The sequence below is a fragment of the Sciurus carolinensis genome, chromosome 4, assembly GCF_902686445.1.
Source record: "Sciurus carolinensis chromosome 4, mSciCar1.2, whole genome shotgun sequence".
Classification (NCBI taxonomy): Eukaryota; Metazoa; Chordata; class Mammalia; order Rodentia; family Sciuridae; genus Sciurus; species Sciurus carolinensis.
Window position 1 is genome coordinate 91626045 of NC_062216.1, and position 19365 is coordinate 91645409.

Consider the following 19365-nt stretch of genomic DNA (forward strand, 5'->3'; position numbering starts at 1 on the left):
AGCTTCAGACCCATGGAACCAACTGACCACAGGACCCCAAAGTTACCTCTGAATTCATCATTTTGACCTGTTGTGAATCTACTCTTTCAATTGAAAACTTTTTAAGGGAACTGCATAATTTCCACATTAGCCATGCCTGAAATTTCCATGAGTTTCCCTCTCTTATCCTTCCTGCTTTATCCATGACGTGCTTTATCTGTTCATTCTGCCTCTGGTTTCTTCTGTGTACCATCCCCTTCTCCCCACCTGTATAGTTGCTGTCTTTATTTGGCTCTCATCATCTCTGTGTGACATCATTGCAGCAGCCTGTTTTTTCCAGTTCTTCCTGCTCCTAACCATTCTGTATTGCTTCCAGAGTAATCTTTGTATGATGCAAACCTGACACTGCATTTTCCTGCTGGAAATCCCTTACTGTTTCACCATTTCCTTCCAGATAAAAAGCAAACTTCACAACATGGAAAGAAGGCTCTATCTACTCTTGTCAGCCTCTTTAATCTCTTTTCTCCTTCCCTCTTACCTCATGCTTAAGTTGCAATAAGAAAGAATTCCTTGCAAGTGCATAATTCATGCTGTGCTTGCTCATAGTGCATGTTTCTCTCACTGCTTACATGAATACTCTTCCCTCTCATTCCCGGTATCCTAACTGACACCTCAAATTTTGGGCTTCTTAATTTTTTTTCAATATCATAGGTGCAAAATGGTATATTACTCATTGCTCAGTTTTCATCTTTGGCGAGTTATCTGCTTATATCACTTTGTTTACTTTCCTATAGATCGTTTTGCATTTTTATAATTGATTCATAGAATTGATACTATTTAATATATGCACATAAATTCTGCAAGGAAAGGCTTTTAAAATATCTTCATCTAAGATGTCTCTTATGGTATAAACTTCCAAAATTCTTACTGTGATAAAATTGATCAGTCTTCCTTTTTGTAGTTTCTGTTTTTTGATTATCCTCTTGATAACATGGCTGCCAAGGAGTTGTGGTTGGTGTCACTGCCCAGTATCACAAGATTATCATATGGCATCCTGCTAACCCAGGGAAATGATCAAAATTCAAAACACAGGGTTTGGTTTCTATTAAATGCATATCACTTTTGAACAATTGTCAAGTTGAAAAGTTGAACTGTTATAAGGGACTCGTGTGTGTGTGTGTGTGTGTGTGTGTGTGTGTGTGAGAGAGAGAGAGAGAGAGAGAGAGAGAGAGAGAGAGAGAGAGAGAAATGTTTCATACAGAGAGTTCATTTTCCTAGCTGTGTGTATTAAATTGTTCATAATCTCCCTGCTGAGTTTTAATGCTACCCCTGTCATGTGACAATTTTCTGAATATTGCAAGGTTTTTTATCTGTTCTATTGGATCTAGCTGTCCATTCTATGCCTATACCAAGTGTTTTTATTTTACATTGCTTTACATTAAGTTCAGAATTTTATGGATAAGTCTTCCCTTATTTTCTTTTTCAGGATAGTGTTAGCTGCCTTTGGACTTTTGCCCAGACACATCCATCCCTAATCCCCAGATTCTGTTAATATGTTATGTTACATGACAGGTGTAATTAAACTTATAGATCTAGGTGGATAGATTAACCTGAATTATTCAAGTAGGTCTAATCTAATAAATGAGCCCATAAATTAAAAAATTTGCTTTACCTGGAATCAAACGAGAACTGCAGCAGAAAGGAAGGTTTAGATGCAGTACTGCTGACGCTGAGATGCAGGGACCCATGTACGAATGTGCAAGAACTGGGGAGAGATCTCTAGGGGCTGCAGTGACTCCACACTGATAGTTAGCAAGGCAATGGGGCCCTTAGTCCTAAGACCATAAGCAACTCAGTCTGGCCCACAACCTCAAGGTACATGATAGCAGACTTTCCCCCAGAACCTCCAGGTAAGAAGGTCAGCTGTATGACATCTTGATTTTGACCTTGTAAATTCTAAGAAGATAAAGAAGCTGAACCAATCCAGACTTATGACTTTAAGAACTGTGTGGTAATAAATGGGTGTTATTCTCCTTATTCTAAGTCACTAATTTAGGAAGCAACAAAATAAGTTGTCCTACAGACTAAGATTTTAGAATCAGTGTGTCAGAGATGTTGCCCAGTTGGTCTATGATATCTAATGCCCTTATTGGAGATTAATTCCAGTGTTAATTTCTATTGATATACTAATTGCCAGTCAATTTTTTTTATTGTTTCTTTGAAGATAAGTATTCTAAGTATCCTTTTTTCTCCTGATTGACTTTAAAATTTTCTTTATGCCTTCTGTATCTAGGTTTGTTTATTTTTTATCCTACTATGAGTTGGCAGTGGTTCCTGAATCTTTGGCTTGATGTCTTCCATTAGTTTGAAAGAATTCTCTGCTGTTGGTGAAAATTCCATCCATCTGTTCTATCTCAATCTTTTCCCTACTTTTGTAACTATAATTATGAATATATAAATATAAATGTGTGCATATATATGTGTATATATATATATATGTATATATATATATCACTCTAATTGTCTGTGATGCTTGTTTCTAACCTCTTTGCTTTTATGAATCAGTATGGAGAATATTATGTAGTACAATAATTCTTCTCTGCTGTTTCAAATGTCAAGATGAACTCACATTCTAAAAGGGTAATTTCTGTTATTAGATTTTTTTATTCCTAAAAATTGCTTTTGATTCTTTTGATCTTGTCATTTAATTCCTTGGATAGTTTAGTCTTTTTTTTTTTTTTTTTGAGATCCTTGTCATATAACCACAACATCTGCATCTCCTATACCAGTTTCTGGTTTCCATATTTGGTCTTGGAGTTTTGTTAACTTTTATCTTTTGTACACATTGTTATTTTTATATAGTTCTATTATGGTTTAGATATGAGGTATCCATAGAAAGCTCATGCGAGAGACAATGAAAGAATGTTTAGAGGTGAAATGACTGGGTTACGAGAATCTTAACCTAATCGGTGCATTAATTCACTTGAATGGGTTAACTGGGTGACAACTGTAGATAGGAAGGGTGTGGCTGGCAGTGGTCAGTCACTGGGAGTGTGCCTTTGCGGGTATGTATTTTGTCCCTGGTGAGCTAAGCTTAATTTCTGCTTCCTGTTGCCACATCAGCTGTATTCTTCTTCCACCTATTCCACTTAACCTGGGGTCCAGAGTAATGGAGTTAGCAGTCTATTCACTTAGACTTCTGAAACCACGAGCTCCCAGATAAACTTTTTCCCCTTTAATTGTTCTTGTTAGGTCTTTTTTGGTCACAGTGATAACACAGCTTACTGAAACAAATTCCTAGTATCATAGATTTAAAAAAATACTGCAGAGATAATTTAAGGCTCTGTATGTTTTCTCTCACTAGAGAGGATTTATTTTTGCTTTTGGCAGGCATGTAAGTTGAAAAAATCACTTTAATTGAATCAGGGTGTGAAATGATTTGACACTAGACTGGTTTATTTTGATTATAGCTTTACCATTGGGTGTACCCTTTTAAGTTCTAACTGAAAACCTGGGGGTGTTTGAGGGATGACTCTCATTCCTGACAGGTCCCAAATGCCAATTTTCATTCACCCAGTTCTGTGATCCTGACAAAATATTTGATGAACTTCTAAGCCTCTCTGCTCCAGCTTCCTAACTATGTTGAGGAGAAAAGTGGCTCCAAATATTAGGATTTCGCTCAGATTTCCTCTCCTAGAAGAAGAATTGTGATAATAAAGGGTGTATACCTATGGACTCTCTTGGCATCCACTATAAAGTTTCATTCAAAACAGTGGCCTCACTTCCTAAATCCCTGCATTGCAAAGATGCCTCTTTCATAGAGACTCACTTTTGAGCAATTTATATAACCATGTCTTTTCTTTGTGTGTGTGTTATCATTATTTAATTTTGGATGTAACATTCTATTCTTCCCTGGGATTCCTCTAATTCATTCTCATCTTACTGTGTGAATTCTTTGTGTGATGTTTTTATTTTTTGTTTTATAGACTCATTTTTTTTCTGCCCATGGAAATGATCACTCTTTGACACATTTTAAACAAAAGACCTTGGAATAGTTCAGCTATCCCTTTCTTATCATCACTTATAACTGAATATAGAAACCTTTCATTAGTCAAGTGAACTGTTTATTAATTTAAATTTTATTTTATGCACATACATAGGATAAATTTGCCTGTCTGATAGAAAACAAAACATTGTCCATATCAAGGCAGTTTTTTGCCTTCTTTGTGATTTAAGACCTAAAGTTACAAGAAAACACTTCAAGCAATACATGAAAATTCACAGAGGCAAACGGTTGATATGTTGTCACACAGCCTTTGCAAGTAATCTTTTTCTCTTCTCCGCAAGTCTTTCTGTTTATTTTTTAGTGAAAAGTGACTTGAGACCTCTGCTCATAATTTGTGATTAGCTGAGAGTGGAGAGTGATGTTCCAACCACCTGATTTGTGAAAAGATTAAAAAGACACAAGTCTATGTCACTTATTTTTCCTTAAAAAATCACTTTCCATTATTTAAGCACTGATTTATCTGGTCATCAGGTTCTTCTTGTGAGCTCCATTCTATTTATCTGCTTTTAAGCTTCTGTTACTGAGCAATTTGCTAAAATCATCCTTAGTGTTTCAGTCATTCCACCCTCTATCTAAAATTCTTACATGTTGGCACTGGCACTTGCCATTGGGGAGGGTGATGTTGGCTGGTAAGGGCTCTTTAAGTTTTCACAGAACAAATTTTGGAAAAAGTAAGGGAACATGAGTAAGGGAACTTGAGTTATTTCACTGGTACTATAAGAGAAGAGCTCTTATTCATAGAAGTCTTAGTGACAGATCTTTAATGTAATGGAGAGATAAATTTGTATAATACTACCACCAGGCTTTATATCAACCAAAGGAAGAATAATTTGGCTTAGAATACTTTGGGAATATGAGTATATTTGCACTCATTGGTTGTTTTGGACAAGAGGTATTCATGTGGTTATCATTAACTTAGTGAGGCCTATTTTGTCCAGAGCTTACAGACATTCTTCCTCTAAAGTTATAGAATGAAGAACTGCCTGGGAGCAAAGATGGCAGATGGATGGAAAGGCAGCCTTCTTAATCATGAAGCCAAGGCAAGGTCTTAGGATTTAGGCAGGGTGCTGATATAAGCCTAATGAAAATTCTAGTTAACATGTCTATTCCATTTCCTTCTTGCCTACAGCACTCTTCCCTTCTCCTGGCATATTTTCAGCTGATCACCAGAGGATTGGTGATGGTACATGAGAAATAACAGCTGTCTTTGTTCAAAATGCTACAGGAAAGATTAAACAATATGTAGAGATGTGACTGAGATAAAAAATATAGTAGATGGGATTAACGGATTAGTAGTAGATGTAAATATCAGTGAATCTGAAGACATAGTAATGTACACTATCCAAAAAGCAACACAGAAAAAAACAATGTTTGTTTGTTTGTTTAAAGGAAATAACAGCATTAGAGAGCTGTGGTACAACTCCAAATGGTCCAATAAAAGTATAATTGAAGTCCTTTGAAAAGGAGGAGGTCAATTGTTGAAGACACAATGGCCCAGATTTTTCCAATTTAAATTATACATATCTGTAAATCAAAGAAAGGCAACAACCCCAAGCACAGGAAATCTGAAAAAAGTTATACCAAGACACATCATGATCAAATCTCCGTAAATCAATGATAAAGAGAACAACTTCAAAGCACCATGAAGGAAATAAACAAGAGGACACGTTTAGGTAGAGGATCAAATATATGATATGATAATGATCACGGCATATTTATTAGCAACAATGTGAACAAGAATATGCAACAACTTTTTTTTTTTTTTTTTTTGGTACCCAGGATTGAACCCAGGAGTATTTAACCATTAAGCAACATCCCTAACCCTTTTTACATTTTATTTATTTTATTTAGAGACAGGGTCTTGATGAGTTGCTTAGGGCTTCACTAAGTTGCTAAGGCTGGTTTTGAACTCACTATCCTCCTGCCTCAGGTTCCTAAGTTGCTGAGATTACAGTAATGCACTACTGTGCCCAGCTAAGATGCAACATCTTTAAAGTATTGAAGAAAAAACTGTCCACATATAATTTTATATCCATTGAAAATATCTTTTTAAAACAAGGACAAGAATCAAGAATTTTTTGGTATACCAAAAATGAGAGAAGAATTCACTGCGAGCAGTTTTATACTGCAGGAAATATTAAAGGAGCTTCTTTTCAAATGGTAGGATAATAATACTGTCTGGAAATACAATCTATAGGACCCCACTCCCCCAAAATGAAGAGTACCCAAACATGTCAGGGTAAATATACTGTAGATTTTTCTTGATATTTAAATTTAATTTTAATTGGTTAAACAAAAATAACGATATAGTATAGAGTTCATATCACATTAAAAAGAAAATGTGTGACAAAGACCAGGAGGGGAATAATGAAAATACACTATGGTAAGGTTCCTAGACCAGATGTGAAGTAGTCCAAGTCCACTTGCAGGTAGTCTGCCATTGTTCAAGATATATCATATAAGCCTGAAAGCAACTACCAACATAAGAATGATAGTTAATTAACCAATAAAGGAGGTAAAGCAGAATTATTAATAATACTCCATTCAAAAGAAGATTAAAAAAAGAAAAAATTGAACATGTACAATTAAGGAAAACAGAAAACAAACAACAAAACAGTAGGCTTAACCCTTAATCATATGAATAATCACTTCAAATATAAGTGGTTTGAAGGACATGGATTTGTCAGATCGGCTAAGAGCATGTACCAATCTTATGCCATCAACAAAACAGATACTTCAAATACAAACACATAGTTTAAAAGCCAAAAGAATGGAAAGAGATACAACATGCTAACGTTAGTTAAAAAAAATAAAAACTTCAATGACATATTATATTAGGCCAAATAGCTTTCCAAGCAAAGAATATTGCCAAGGATCAAGAAGGTCATTTCATAATGATATAAGAACCAATGCATTGGGAAGAAATAACACTCCTAATTGCTTCTACATCTAATAACAAAGATTCAAAATACATTAAAAATAACAAAAACAAACTTCAAGGGAGAAATCAACAAATTCAATAGATTTTAATACCTCTCTCTCAATAACTGATAGAACAAGTAGACAGAAAATCAGTAAAAAGATAGTTTAACACTATCAACCAACAAGTTTATGAAACACTTTGCTTAATAAATTTTAAAGGTTTCAAGTCATACAAAGTTTATTTTTGACTATATGGAATCTAACTAGAAATCAATAACAAGAAGATATTTGGAAAATCATGGAACTGGAAAAATCTACAAAATACTTGGGAACATAACACTTCTACATTACCCAAGAATCAAAGAGGAAATAAAAATGTAAATTAGAAAATATTTTGAACAGAATGAAAATGAAAATACAACATTTCAAAATGTGTGGGATGCAAGTGGGTAATACTTAGAGGGAAATTTATAAGATTAAATATTCATGTCAGAAGAGAAAAAGGTATCAAATCAATGTTTTCAACTTCCACCTTAAAAAATTAAAAAAAAAAAGAAAGAAAGAAAAGCAAACAAAACCCCTGAAACAAAGAGGGGTAGATATAGATCAGAATGGAAATCAATGAAATAGAAAGCAAACAAAAATAGACAAAATCAATGAAGTCAAACATTGGTTCTTGGCAGAGCTCAATAAAACCTCTAAATCTGTAATAAAACCAAGCAGAAAAAAGAGAAGACACAAAGGACCATGCTGGGAACAGGAAAGGTGACAGGTCAGATTCTACAGAGAGAAAAAGGATATTAAGAGAAATTATACATATCTTTGTGCCAAGAAATTTGACAACTTAGACAAAACGGACAAATTCCTTAGAAGATTCAAGTTTACTCAAGAAGAAATAAGCAGAACTGTCCGATTATGTATTTAAAAATAGAGTTTATAATTTAAAAATTTCCCACAAAGAAACTCTGGGCTTAGATAACTTTAGTGGTTAATTTTATAAAACATTTAAGGAAAAATAATATTACTTCTTTGCACATTTTTCTAGAAAAGGATAAAAAATACATTTTATCTCATTTCATGAGATAAAGCATTACCCTCATACCAAAGTAAAAAAAGAAACATTGTAAGAAAACAAAACTGTGGACCAATATTCTTTACAAACATAGACACAAGAACTTGAAACAAAATCTTAGCAAATAGAATTCTACAATATATTAAAAGGGACACACATTCTGACCAAATAGGGGTTATTCTAAGAGTGCAGGGCACTTTAAGTCTAAAAAAGAAAAACTATAATCTAAATAGATGCATAAAAAGTAGTGACACTACCCAACATCTAGATATAACATTCGTCATCACAGATTAAATTTTCTGAATAACAATTCTGTCACTCTGTTGATCAAAACTTTCCCATGGATGGGGGCATCTCACGAAAATCAAAGGGAGATCAGTAGCTTAGAGGAAGGGGACAGGGGAGGAAATATGGGGAGAAAGGGGAGATACTGGGGAATGATATTGACCAAATTATATTGTTATAATGGGTGCATATACAAAATGTAGCGACAAATCCCACCATTATGTACAACCATAATGCACCAATAAAAAATAAAACATGGGAAAAAAATAAAACTTTCCCAATCACCCATAGTGAAGACCAAATTCTTGAACCTGGAATTCAAGGCTCATTGTGATCTCTTTCACATTGAATCCCAGCTCCTGTCCCAGGAAGAGTGGCAGTGAAGCATGACCAGGTGGGCTGGAATGCACAGGGACCCAGCATCACTGCCCACTACATGCTGCTGCCCCTAGCCTCGTGTGAGCAGGTAGGTATACCAGCTGCCATGCATCCACACGGGCCACAGTCATGCAGAGCCTGCCAAGCCTGTACCAGACTGAGGCAGAATGAGCCAGGGCTTAGTCTGGTGCCACTGCCCTACTCCCACACCACATAGTGACTCAGAACTCCCAGCATCCAGGATCCACTGATCTCAACCTCCTGGGAAGCTGGGATTGCAGATGAGCCACAAAAAAACAGAAGTGGGGCAGACCTGAAAGGAAGTGTAGACTCAAGGATTGCTGGTACTTTTCCACACCTTGATCATCATAATTTTGGACCAATAATATTGATATTTTTTTCAAACCCTGATTTGCATAAATGTGGACCAATAGCATTGACCCAAGTGCCATATAAACCGCTAGACGCACACTCAAATAGCAACCTGCTATCAGGTTCCTTCTTTCCCTGTGAGAGTTCACTTTCTATTCTTGAATAAGTCCCACTCCATTTGCTCTTGCTTTCAGTTGTCCATGAAGTTTATGAGACAAACCTAGAAAAAAATTGGTGGTGAGCTGTTGTGATCTGCTGCAACACTGGAGGCATAGTCCTCCATTAAGAGCCGTAACATGCTTTTTGACTGCAGAGATCTGCTGCTTATGCAGACTTCACCCCCCAGTCGAAGGGGAGAAATCCCGCTTTCAACACTGTCCCCTACAACCCTATTATACTTCTTCATGCACTGCTTGATGTGACCACACTGTACAATTCTTTGTACCTGATCTTAGCTTTTCTGCCTCTTTCCCTTTCTGCTTCTCCTTTGCTCTACGCTTGTAGTTCTCAATCCCAGACTGTGCATAAGAATCACCAAGGCATTAAAATGGACAACAGCAACAACAAATAATAGTTCCCCAATTCTACCACCAGGGATGTTGACTCAAATAGTCTAAAGATGGGGTCAGGACCCTAAAAGCACCCCAGGTGATCATACTGAGTACTGAAAAACCAATAGTCTAGTGTGCTCTCGCATACTCCAAATGTGTATATCCCAAACTGACCTTTCTTTCTTTTTCATTAGTGCATTGTAATTATACATAAGGGTGGAGTTCATTGTGACATTCACATAAGCACATAACGTAGTTGGTTCCAGTTCATTCTCTAGCACTCTTTCCCTTTCCTCCTCCCTTACCCTGATCCCTTTCCTCTACTGTATGGATCTTCCTTTTGTTTGTGCATTATTCTTAATTGATGCATTACACATGAAAGTGGGATTCATGGTAATATGTTCTTTCAAGGATTGCACAATTTCATTTTGCAGTTTGGTCAATTTCGTTTTGCAGTTTCTCCTCATTCTTTCCACCTTGATCCCCTTTCTCTATTCTAATGACTAGCCTGTCTTTCAAAGTATAGTCTAAATTACAGCTCCTTCACGTAATCGTCCCAAATCATCCTGAGTTGAAAGCAAGCTCTCCTTTAAATGCCTTGGTATCTTACTTGCCCCTCTTGTCCTCATTAGCAGGTCTTCCCAGACTATAGTGTAACTCCTTGAAATCATATTTATGTCTTTGAAATTATTTTTTGCCCCAAATAGTTCATCATTTTTAACACAGTTGGTATTAAGTGAATGATTTGATGAAGTGTTTTTATATAGTTGAGCAAACTCAGGTTTTCTCCAATTTCATTTGGCATTAGAGCCCTTGTGATTGTAGGAAACAAGGGGTAAGGAGAAAAATATTCCTGTCATAACTGACACTCAATTCTGCCTACCAACTTCTTTTAGCTCTCAAACACCCTATGCCAACATGAGTTCACTACTAACATTTCACAGTTCAATCTGTTGTTTATGTAGTAAGGCAGAGTTAGATAATTAAGTAGATGAGTCAACTTCTTTTAATTCTAATATCAACTTTCTTCTTGATCAATTCTTTCACTACAGATACTGACACTGTAATGATAGATCAAGGAAGTAAAAATTAATCTATCTCCTTCTATCTTGAACTCAAGAGTCTACTAGCAAAAACATGTTAAAACCACCTGAATCATTCACCAATAGTGAAAAAGATCATTGAATAATTGAATGGACGCTGTAGGGATTATAGCACTATATTCTCTGGCATTTTTGAAGAATTAACATTCCTTGTTTCCTTCCCTAGAATGCTATATCAATTGCTTTTAATTGCTCGGAACATGAAACAATTATATTTCAATGAGTTATTTAAAGTCTTAGAAGAAGTCATATATCAGAACTAACATTAGATCGGAACTCTTTTTTTCTACTTATTTATTGGTCCTCCCCAGCAGAGAATAACAAACAATTCAAATGGAATGTGTACCTGGACATAGAGGAGCCAACTTCTTCAAGAATTGTGGAAAAGCGTCTGTAGGTATCTTTGGTACGGTTTGAACTGGCAAGAAATTTACTGGAATCACCAAACAAAGAAAGGAAGTAATCCTCTCCTTCCCCAATCACAGGCAACTGGGAGTCAGAGTTTGATAGGGCCTGTTTCTTGGGAAGTAGGAAGTAGTTGATTCCTTTCAAAGAAATTAGAGAAGTAAATGAGAGAGAAATCAATAAATAAATATTCATAGAACCCTGAGGCATTATCTTTACTTCTTGCTTCTACAAAACTATATATTTTTTTCTATATTTTATTGTCATTGTCAAATTCAGTGAGAATAATTAGCAGCTTTCAAATGGTCACTTTCAGCTATCATAAATTATTGAACTGATTCTTTAGTTTACTAGAAACCTCATTAGTTTTTGAGTAGGTAAAACATGTGAATCTGTCGAATTTGGATATGTTATGTGCATTACAGTCATATTCTCTTTTGTGTTTTCTATACTACCTAAATTACTACCCATAAGTTAAAGCCTCAAATGAGTCCTTTACTGCTAATGCTTAGTCCTTTCCCCACATAAAAACTTAAACTTTGTCCATCAACTAAAACACGTATTTTATAAAAAGATAAGGTAATGTCTAATCAGGTTCTAGGATCCTTTTAGAAGTTTTCTCTTTTGAAATTTTCTGCAGAGAATTGCAGACAAATTCTCTGCAATTGTGTACCAGCTGTGCCACTTACCAGGTCAAGGGATTTGGACTTTCCAAGTTTCAGTTTTCTTGAACATAAAATGAGGAGATGTGAGGACTGGAGAATATGCAGGTTAGGGTCGAACACAGTGTTTAGTATTTAGCAGGTACTTGAAAAATGACTGCCATTACTGTAGTACAAGGATTTTGGTTAATTGGCCCTGGGTCCAGAATCCTCAAAGGATTAAAATAATCTACATTTTGTTTCAGATTCTTATATTCTTAACAAAAACAAAGCAAGGTGAAAGACATAAAGGAAAAAAATCATATTTTATTTATTCATTTTGGTGCTGTGCTGGGAATTGAATCCAGGACCTTAAACTTGCTAAGCACATGCTCTATCACTGAGCCCCACCTCTCTCCATAATTACTAAAAAGGATACCTCAAAGGATTATTTTGAGAAGAAACACTTGGAATTAAATTAGCTCATTCTCAGTCAAGTGAGTATTTATCAATTCATCATTAAATTTCATTGGGAAAGAATAATATATGGCATTCTCCTCAATAGCTCATCCTGGTCAAAGAAAGCCTTGAATTCCCAAAGGAAGAAAACCTTGATTTTGTTCCCAGTTGCTATTTCATCTAGAACAACAGGTGACATTGAAACAAATGCAACAAGTCCAAGTGGACCCAGACATCTATATACAGAATCTATAGCAATGAAGGAGAAGATGACATCCCAATTCATATCTTGCCTTTCAAAGGGAAGCCAGAAAATTTTGTCACACCCCCTCCCATTACGAAAAGCATTTAGAGTTGATCCCAAATACAATCTTCCATGATATAGTATATAGTGCCAACTGATGGAAAATCTTCCCTTCCTAGATCTAGAATTTGTATTTGCATTTTGAGCATATGGGTTTTGGTTATTACACACAAGTTCAGTGTAAACTTAAGATGCTTCGTTGGAAAATTTATCTTAGTTATACAAACAAGGAAATATGGGGAAATGACTATAATGGCAGTAGGGAAAAACCCTGCTTAACACTGCATTGAAGGTTTAGAAAAATATCAGAAGCAGAATTAAATACAGATGAGATACAGCCAGACTGTAAATGTTCACAAAACGGGAGAGGAAATGGAGGCATCAGATCTCATGGGAGTGTTTGTACTACCAGTTTTGAAACTTAATTGCTAATTGAAACACAGAACCCAATCTACAACATTCTAAAAGACATTACAGGTATATTAAAATTCACACGTACTTTTATTGAGACTTACTATGTGCTAGGTTATGCACTCATTAGGTGATTTTCATATAGATGTCTTCTAATACTTACACTACTTCTGTGATGTTGATATTGTAATCTCTATTCTATAGTTATGGAAAATAAGACCCAGAGATGCTATGCTTTTTATTGTAGAGGATAGGAAAACAATTGATCCTGTGTTTCCAGGAACAGGATGCTTTCTGTAAACAATGGAAGATTCCTCAACCTGGTGAGGAACAAGCTCTGTGAAGTGTGGGTATCGCTGAGCATGTGTTGTTGACATCTGTGAAAACTATCTCTGACAATCACAGTGTTGGCTACATCTTCTTCTCCTTTAAGTTCTCTTTATTGCTTCCCCCTTTTCTCTTTGCCATTTTATTATTTGCTTTTTATTTCTTCTTTTTCTTATTTGTCTATTCCTTATTAGAGCCATAAGTCTCCTAAAGGCACAAAGTACTCAAGATGTTCCTTAATCCTTCTGGCAGCAGTCAGAGGAAGGGTCTATAACACTTTACATTGTAAAGTTTAATTCACTAGCAATTCAAAAGCAGACAACCCACAAATCTCATGGTTACTCCTGATATCTTAATCATGGAAGGATGTATTTGGGCACATGCATTTATGTGGCCTGAATTTAAGACTGCAGTTCTAGAGTCAATGATGACTGGTGGCCAAGTTACTCTGCATATGACAGGGGAAGTTAGCATTATTGGGGACAAATAATAAAACATCAATCTGGATGGGAGGTACATAATGAATCAAAGGGAATACATACTTTAAAAATAATTTTTAATCGGTATATATTTTACTTACCCATGTTGCTGTCTTCTTGGGGAAAGCTGATTACAGATTTAGAAGCCATTGGCCCCATTGTGGATGCAGTTACTCTACTAATCTGAGCACTAGACAGATAGCAACTGAGCGGAATTTCATGGGACAATGACCATGACCGTGGCAGTGTTGTAGAATCTGAATCTGTGGTGTTTGCTAAAAAATGTACTGAAGAGTACTGTTTCACTGGGACAATTTTAACTTTGTCTTCTCTTCTGTGTACAAAAATTATAATAAACAAGGTAAGAAACTCAAAATGACCACAAATACAAGACTGTTGTGCTAAGTGCACAGAGCTCTGTTTTTCAAAGGTATTGTGCACTTAACACATAACATCTTATATTTCTAGTTTTAACAATCCAAAAGAAAGGACATAAAACTTAATTTATTACTTTTTTCTATTTAAAAATCAATGAATTCCCACTGTAGATGGTTTTGAAAATGTGTAAAACAGGAAGAGGAAAATAGTAATCACTATAATGCCACTGACCAGAGATTCCCCATTTCCTTCCAGGTTTTTTTAATACACAATTTACTCAAACTTGAAACTCTTTAAACCACTTATACTCCACTTCTGTGATTTAATTTATCATGTTTTCTCTTTGCAGTAACATAAAAAAAATCATAATTCCTATGATTGCTTATTATAACTTTTTCCTTTTGTTCCTGGCACTGCTTAACTAATTTTCCCATATTAACAAAGATTTCACCTTTAATATCTCTTTCACATAAACTCTGTGTGTGTGTATGTGTATTGAACAGAATGGCAGAAAAGAAGAATGACAATTTTCAGGTACTAAGCAAGTTTTATTATAAATAAAGATTTTTTCCTCTTTTTGATAAATACAAAACATTTGTTAACTCTCACATGTTCATTTGAACAAGGTCCTAAAATGCAATACAATTATTTTACAAGTTAAACTATATTATCATAAGGCTCATGAAAAGGCTTACGATGACTCCATTTTATGAGTCACATGGATGCTCTTCCACATGCAGTTCATGTGTTTGTGCAGGCTTGTGATTAATGTGTACACTGAGAACAAAGGTCTCGGGGTCCAAAACCCTTCCTCATTCTGAAAACTTGGACAAATAGCCTGTTCCGCCATCTTCCTTTTGGTGGTCACATATCTACCTACTGTTAAGTCTGGAGTTAAGTATTTTACTTTGTGGATTATCTACTTTGATCTGTTTTCCAGAGCACTTGGTACAGTTATTATAGCCAGTCTCTGGTTGGTTTGTTTCTTTACAATGGTTCCAACAAGGAATGAGGAGCTTCTGCCCTGCCATCTTGTTAATGTCCTCCTCATGTTTACCAAGAGGCACTCACAATCTTGCTCTTCAGTTTGGGAGTTTCCTCAACAGAAATATTACATCCATAAAGCTTTATTGTCACAACTAGACTATTCTAAATGTACCCCTCTTAGAAGGCAAGGTCATCTCAGGCAAATTTTGTAAAAAGCTAAATGTTATTGGCTTTGAAAATTGCAGTGTTACTAGCCCATTGCTCAAAGCTTGAGTCCTTTCCAGGCAGTGGATACCTCAGGCATTCACTTTTGTCAGAAAAACTCTAACCCCTGACTGGGGGTGTGATTCTGGAGTTTATGGGAAGGAGACGACAGAGGTAGACTGTCAAATCACAAATATTTCATCTCTGATTTCTCCCTCATACTGTCTGGAATATACAGGGAAAGTGTTTTTCTCTTTCAACATTCCTTACATCTGGGCTTCATTACACATTGGCTATCTTTTCAGCAGGCTCATTTTTCAAGCTCCCAGTTTTCTTTTCCTCAAGTAAAACAATAGCATTTCCAAATAAATTTAATTCCACAAAATATTCCCAATAAGTCTTTGCAAATGTTTTGATCAGAGAAATCTGGCCCAGGGACACCGGGTGTTATTTTTGTAGTTGAATAAGAAATGTCTGGTGACTGCACACATCTTGGGAAGAACTTGAATACTCCAAGGAACTGACTGGTGTAACACAGCTCATGTCTGAACTACCCACTCGCCTACCTATGGCAGTCTCTTTGGAAGACCAGAGATTTTTCTTAGTGCTCAGTTAGCTTTCCCTTTAACACAAGAATCTTTCCAAGCCCTTTCTTGGTGTTTTGCTCTCCTGTAGTTGAAAAGCACTAAACTAGGGGCCATTACATATCAGTTCCAGCAATTCAGTGTTACTTTGGGAGATGCTACTTTGGTAACACTAATGACAATTATTTCTTGACTCTAAAAACAAATATTAAAAAACAGACTTGAACTGAACAGTAAACATGGGATATCTAGGTCCAAATAACAAAGAGTTTAAATGATGCATACTCCAAAGCAAAAGTGATTTTTTAGAAAACGTTGGAAAACCAACATGAATGCTTTTGTTGATAAAATGATGAGTATCAGTAGTAAAAACAAAATATAATTTTATGTAACTTCCTCCCAGACATTTCTGAAACCAAAGTCCTAATGTTTTTGTCTCCACATCAGTTAACTAGTTCTAAAGAAATTGTGCCAATGGCCTTAGCATACTCGTCGGAAACTTCAGGACTTTTGCCAGGTCTTCTATGGTAGAAATGTGTGCAGGTGATTTTTTTATATTACTCAAGGACTGGAACCTTTTAAAACAGTGGCTGGGGAAATAGTTCTAGTTCATTATTTTTAGAAAATTTTGGGATCTATTCTAGTTCTAACTTTTTCACATTTTTAAACAAAAAAAATTCAAATAGTCCATCAATATCCCTCTAAAACTCAGAACTTCTCCCCATTTATGCCATTCTTACTTCTCTGGTTTCTCCATTTTATCTTTCTGACTTTGAACTTCACTGTTCTGGGTCTCCGAAGCTCCCTGAATGCCTTGTCTTTTGTCTTAGAAAGAGATCTCTTTTCTTTCCTAGAAAAAACATTATGGGAGTTAGCAATGAATACAGATGAAGTTTAGGGCAGAATTTCTTGAAAGTGACCTTACCCTATTAATCCAACTATCTTCAATTTACCAGATTTAATGATTTCTTTACCACACTGGTGCCAAAAACTGAATTTTCATGTGACTGTGTAAGTACTGACATAGCCAATGCTTCTACTAGTTAAGGATACAAGACAAACCCTCAGTGAAGGTATGTAGCAGCTCATACAGGAGGGCAGTAGCCCTGCAAAGAGACCTTTATGACAACCACTTTCACATCTGGCAACACTGCCTCTTAGAACACTATGAGGTAATGTCTCCATAGTTACAAAGTTTCAGTCTCTGAACAATTACTATGTTGGTGCTGCACCTGCTTTTCAGTTGCAGACATTAAATAATGTAACTCGCTTTTAGGACAGCCACATCTCCTACCAGACACACTATGACACTGAAATGTTTAATATCCTACTTTTTATTTTTTTAGGGTCAAGGCCAGTATATAAATATTGAAGGAATTTATTACAATTCCTCTCTTCCTTTCTCTTTCTTTGACAAATACTTAAAGAAACAGGCAGCAGGAACAGAAAACATCAATTTAAGGCAAAAAGAAGCCTATATAAGAACCAAAGCCAGAAACCTAAATTATAACTAGTAACACCAGAATGATTTAGAAGAAATCACTAATTCAGTTTCTACTGTGTAAAAGACCCTCACTTAATGTTTCATGATAATGATGGTATGAGAATAAGATTAACATATGAAAGTACATGATTCTACACAGAAGTAAGACATATTAATGATGATGATTACTGGATGAGAGAATTCATTCAACAAATATTTAATGATCATTAACTATGTACCAGGAACTGGCTGAGTACTACTATTAATAATTTTTGATTTAGGGAATGATGAAAATACATCTTCTAACCCAGATTTGAAAATGACTTCTATCTTGGAATGATGAACAATATTTAAGTACAAAAGGACAATGAATAAAGTAACTGTTTTAATAAGTTAAAATTAAAAAAAAAGATATATTACATAATAAGACAAATAAGAGGAGAATAAACATTTGACTATTATTTTTTCTATCTCAGAGATGAAGCAAGTACTTGTCAGCATTGTGGGTCAACTATGCAAAAACAACATCAAGAGATGTGTAAATTACACTTAGGCTTAGAAAAAATTAAAAATGGATTTATAATTTCTTGCCTAGTTTCCCTACTTACCAGTATGGATGAAGTCATTATGACTTCATTTGTCTTCTCAGAGAACCTATTCATATTTTTCAACAGTTTGGAGAAAAAAAAATCTACCAACTGAGAAAAACTTTTAAAAACTTTAAATTTGTGAATGTTTCAATATTAATTCCCCATACAGTATATTTTCCTTATTTCCTTTCCTCAAATTACTGCATATGTGCAATGAGAACCAATTTCCTTTTTTACTGCTGTTGAAACTAATCTAGTGGTTTTCAACAGGGGCAAAGTGAACCACAGGGAGCATTTTGTAAAGTGAGGGGACACTGATAGCAGTCATAAAGATCTGGGCGGGAAGCTAGTGGTATTTAGAGGACAGGAGCCAGAAATACTAGACTTTCTGCAATTTGGCAAATAATCCTACTTGGCAAAGAATTCCAAGAGGTATTTATATACCTCTTGACTTGCCAGATATTCATACAGGTGGAAAATAGATTATTAATTATACAAGTCTAGTGCCACATTGCATATCAACATGAAATATTTTGCACAATTTTGATATACACTAGTTTCCGGAAATAACTATTTATTATTTATATTGAGGGAAGGTTACATCCTAATTGACTCAGTTCTTTCCCAATAGTTGCTTATCATTTTGGGAAAATTACATCATCATTGGCAATATTGTGTGATAGTATCTATGTGGCTGATACAACTTGCCTGACCCAGGTAATAACAGTAGCAACAATGTCAGTAACAGCAACAAAATCAACCTGAATCTGATGAATCCTCTAACTTGCATATAGTAGAGGACAGAAATGCTGGCTAAAAGATCTTATATTAGCTAAACATATTCTAATTCAAGCAAATTGCAAAGGAAAAAAAAAAGCACTATAAGACCTTGGAAATTTAAACACACTAGGTATTTAATGATATTAAGGAATAACTGTTAAGCATTTTAGGGGTGATATTATGATTGTATTTTTTAAAGTTCTTATCTTTTAGAGATCCTAAAACATTACAAGTAAAATGATATGATGTCTGGATTTGCTTCAGATTAATGGAGGTAAAAAAAAAAAGATGTACCATGACTCGTAATTGTTGAATCTGGATAAGAGTTACATAGAGATGTATTGCACATCATGACTATACACACACACACACACACACACACACACACACACACACAAACATACACATATGGATATATGTATACGTACATATTCTTTTGCTGAAAATGTGTGAGATTTTCTAGATGAAAAGGCTTAACACGGGAAGATCAATTTGGGATGCATCGGGTTCAAACACCAAAAGCATTGTTGCTGTGGCTGTCTCTAGCTCAGGAAGGACAGGGCCAAGCAAGAGATGAAGAAGAGCAGACCCGCTTCTTACTCAGT

At 35.4% G+C, this 19365-nt stretch overlaps 1 protein-coding gene across 4 annotated transcripts in view; it reads right to left on the minus strand.

Moving 5' to 3' along the window:
- The window catches only part of Lmntd1 (lamin tail domain containing 1), a 448551-nt gene that overhangs the window by 30652 nt on the left and 398534 nt on the right, over positions 1-19365 (minus strand). For all 4 annotated transcript variants that reach the window (XM_047548966.1, XM_047548968.1, XM_047548965.1 and 1 more), the window contains 3 exons: positions 16648-16757; positions 13856-14088; positions 11075-11273 (listed from right to left, as the gene is read on the minus strand). In XM_047548966.1, the coding sequence (XP_047404922.1) occupies positions 11075-11273; positions 13856-14088; positions 16648-16664 (449 nt within the window). In that variant the 5' untranslated portion in view covers positions 16665-16757. The remainder of the gene's footprint in view (positions 1-11074; positions 11274-13855; positions 14089-16647; positions 16758-19365) is intronic.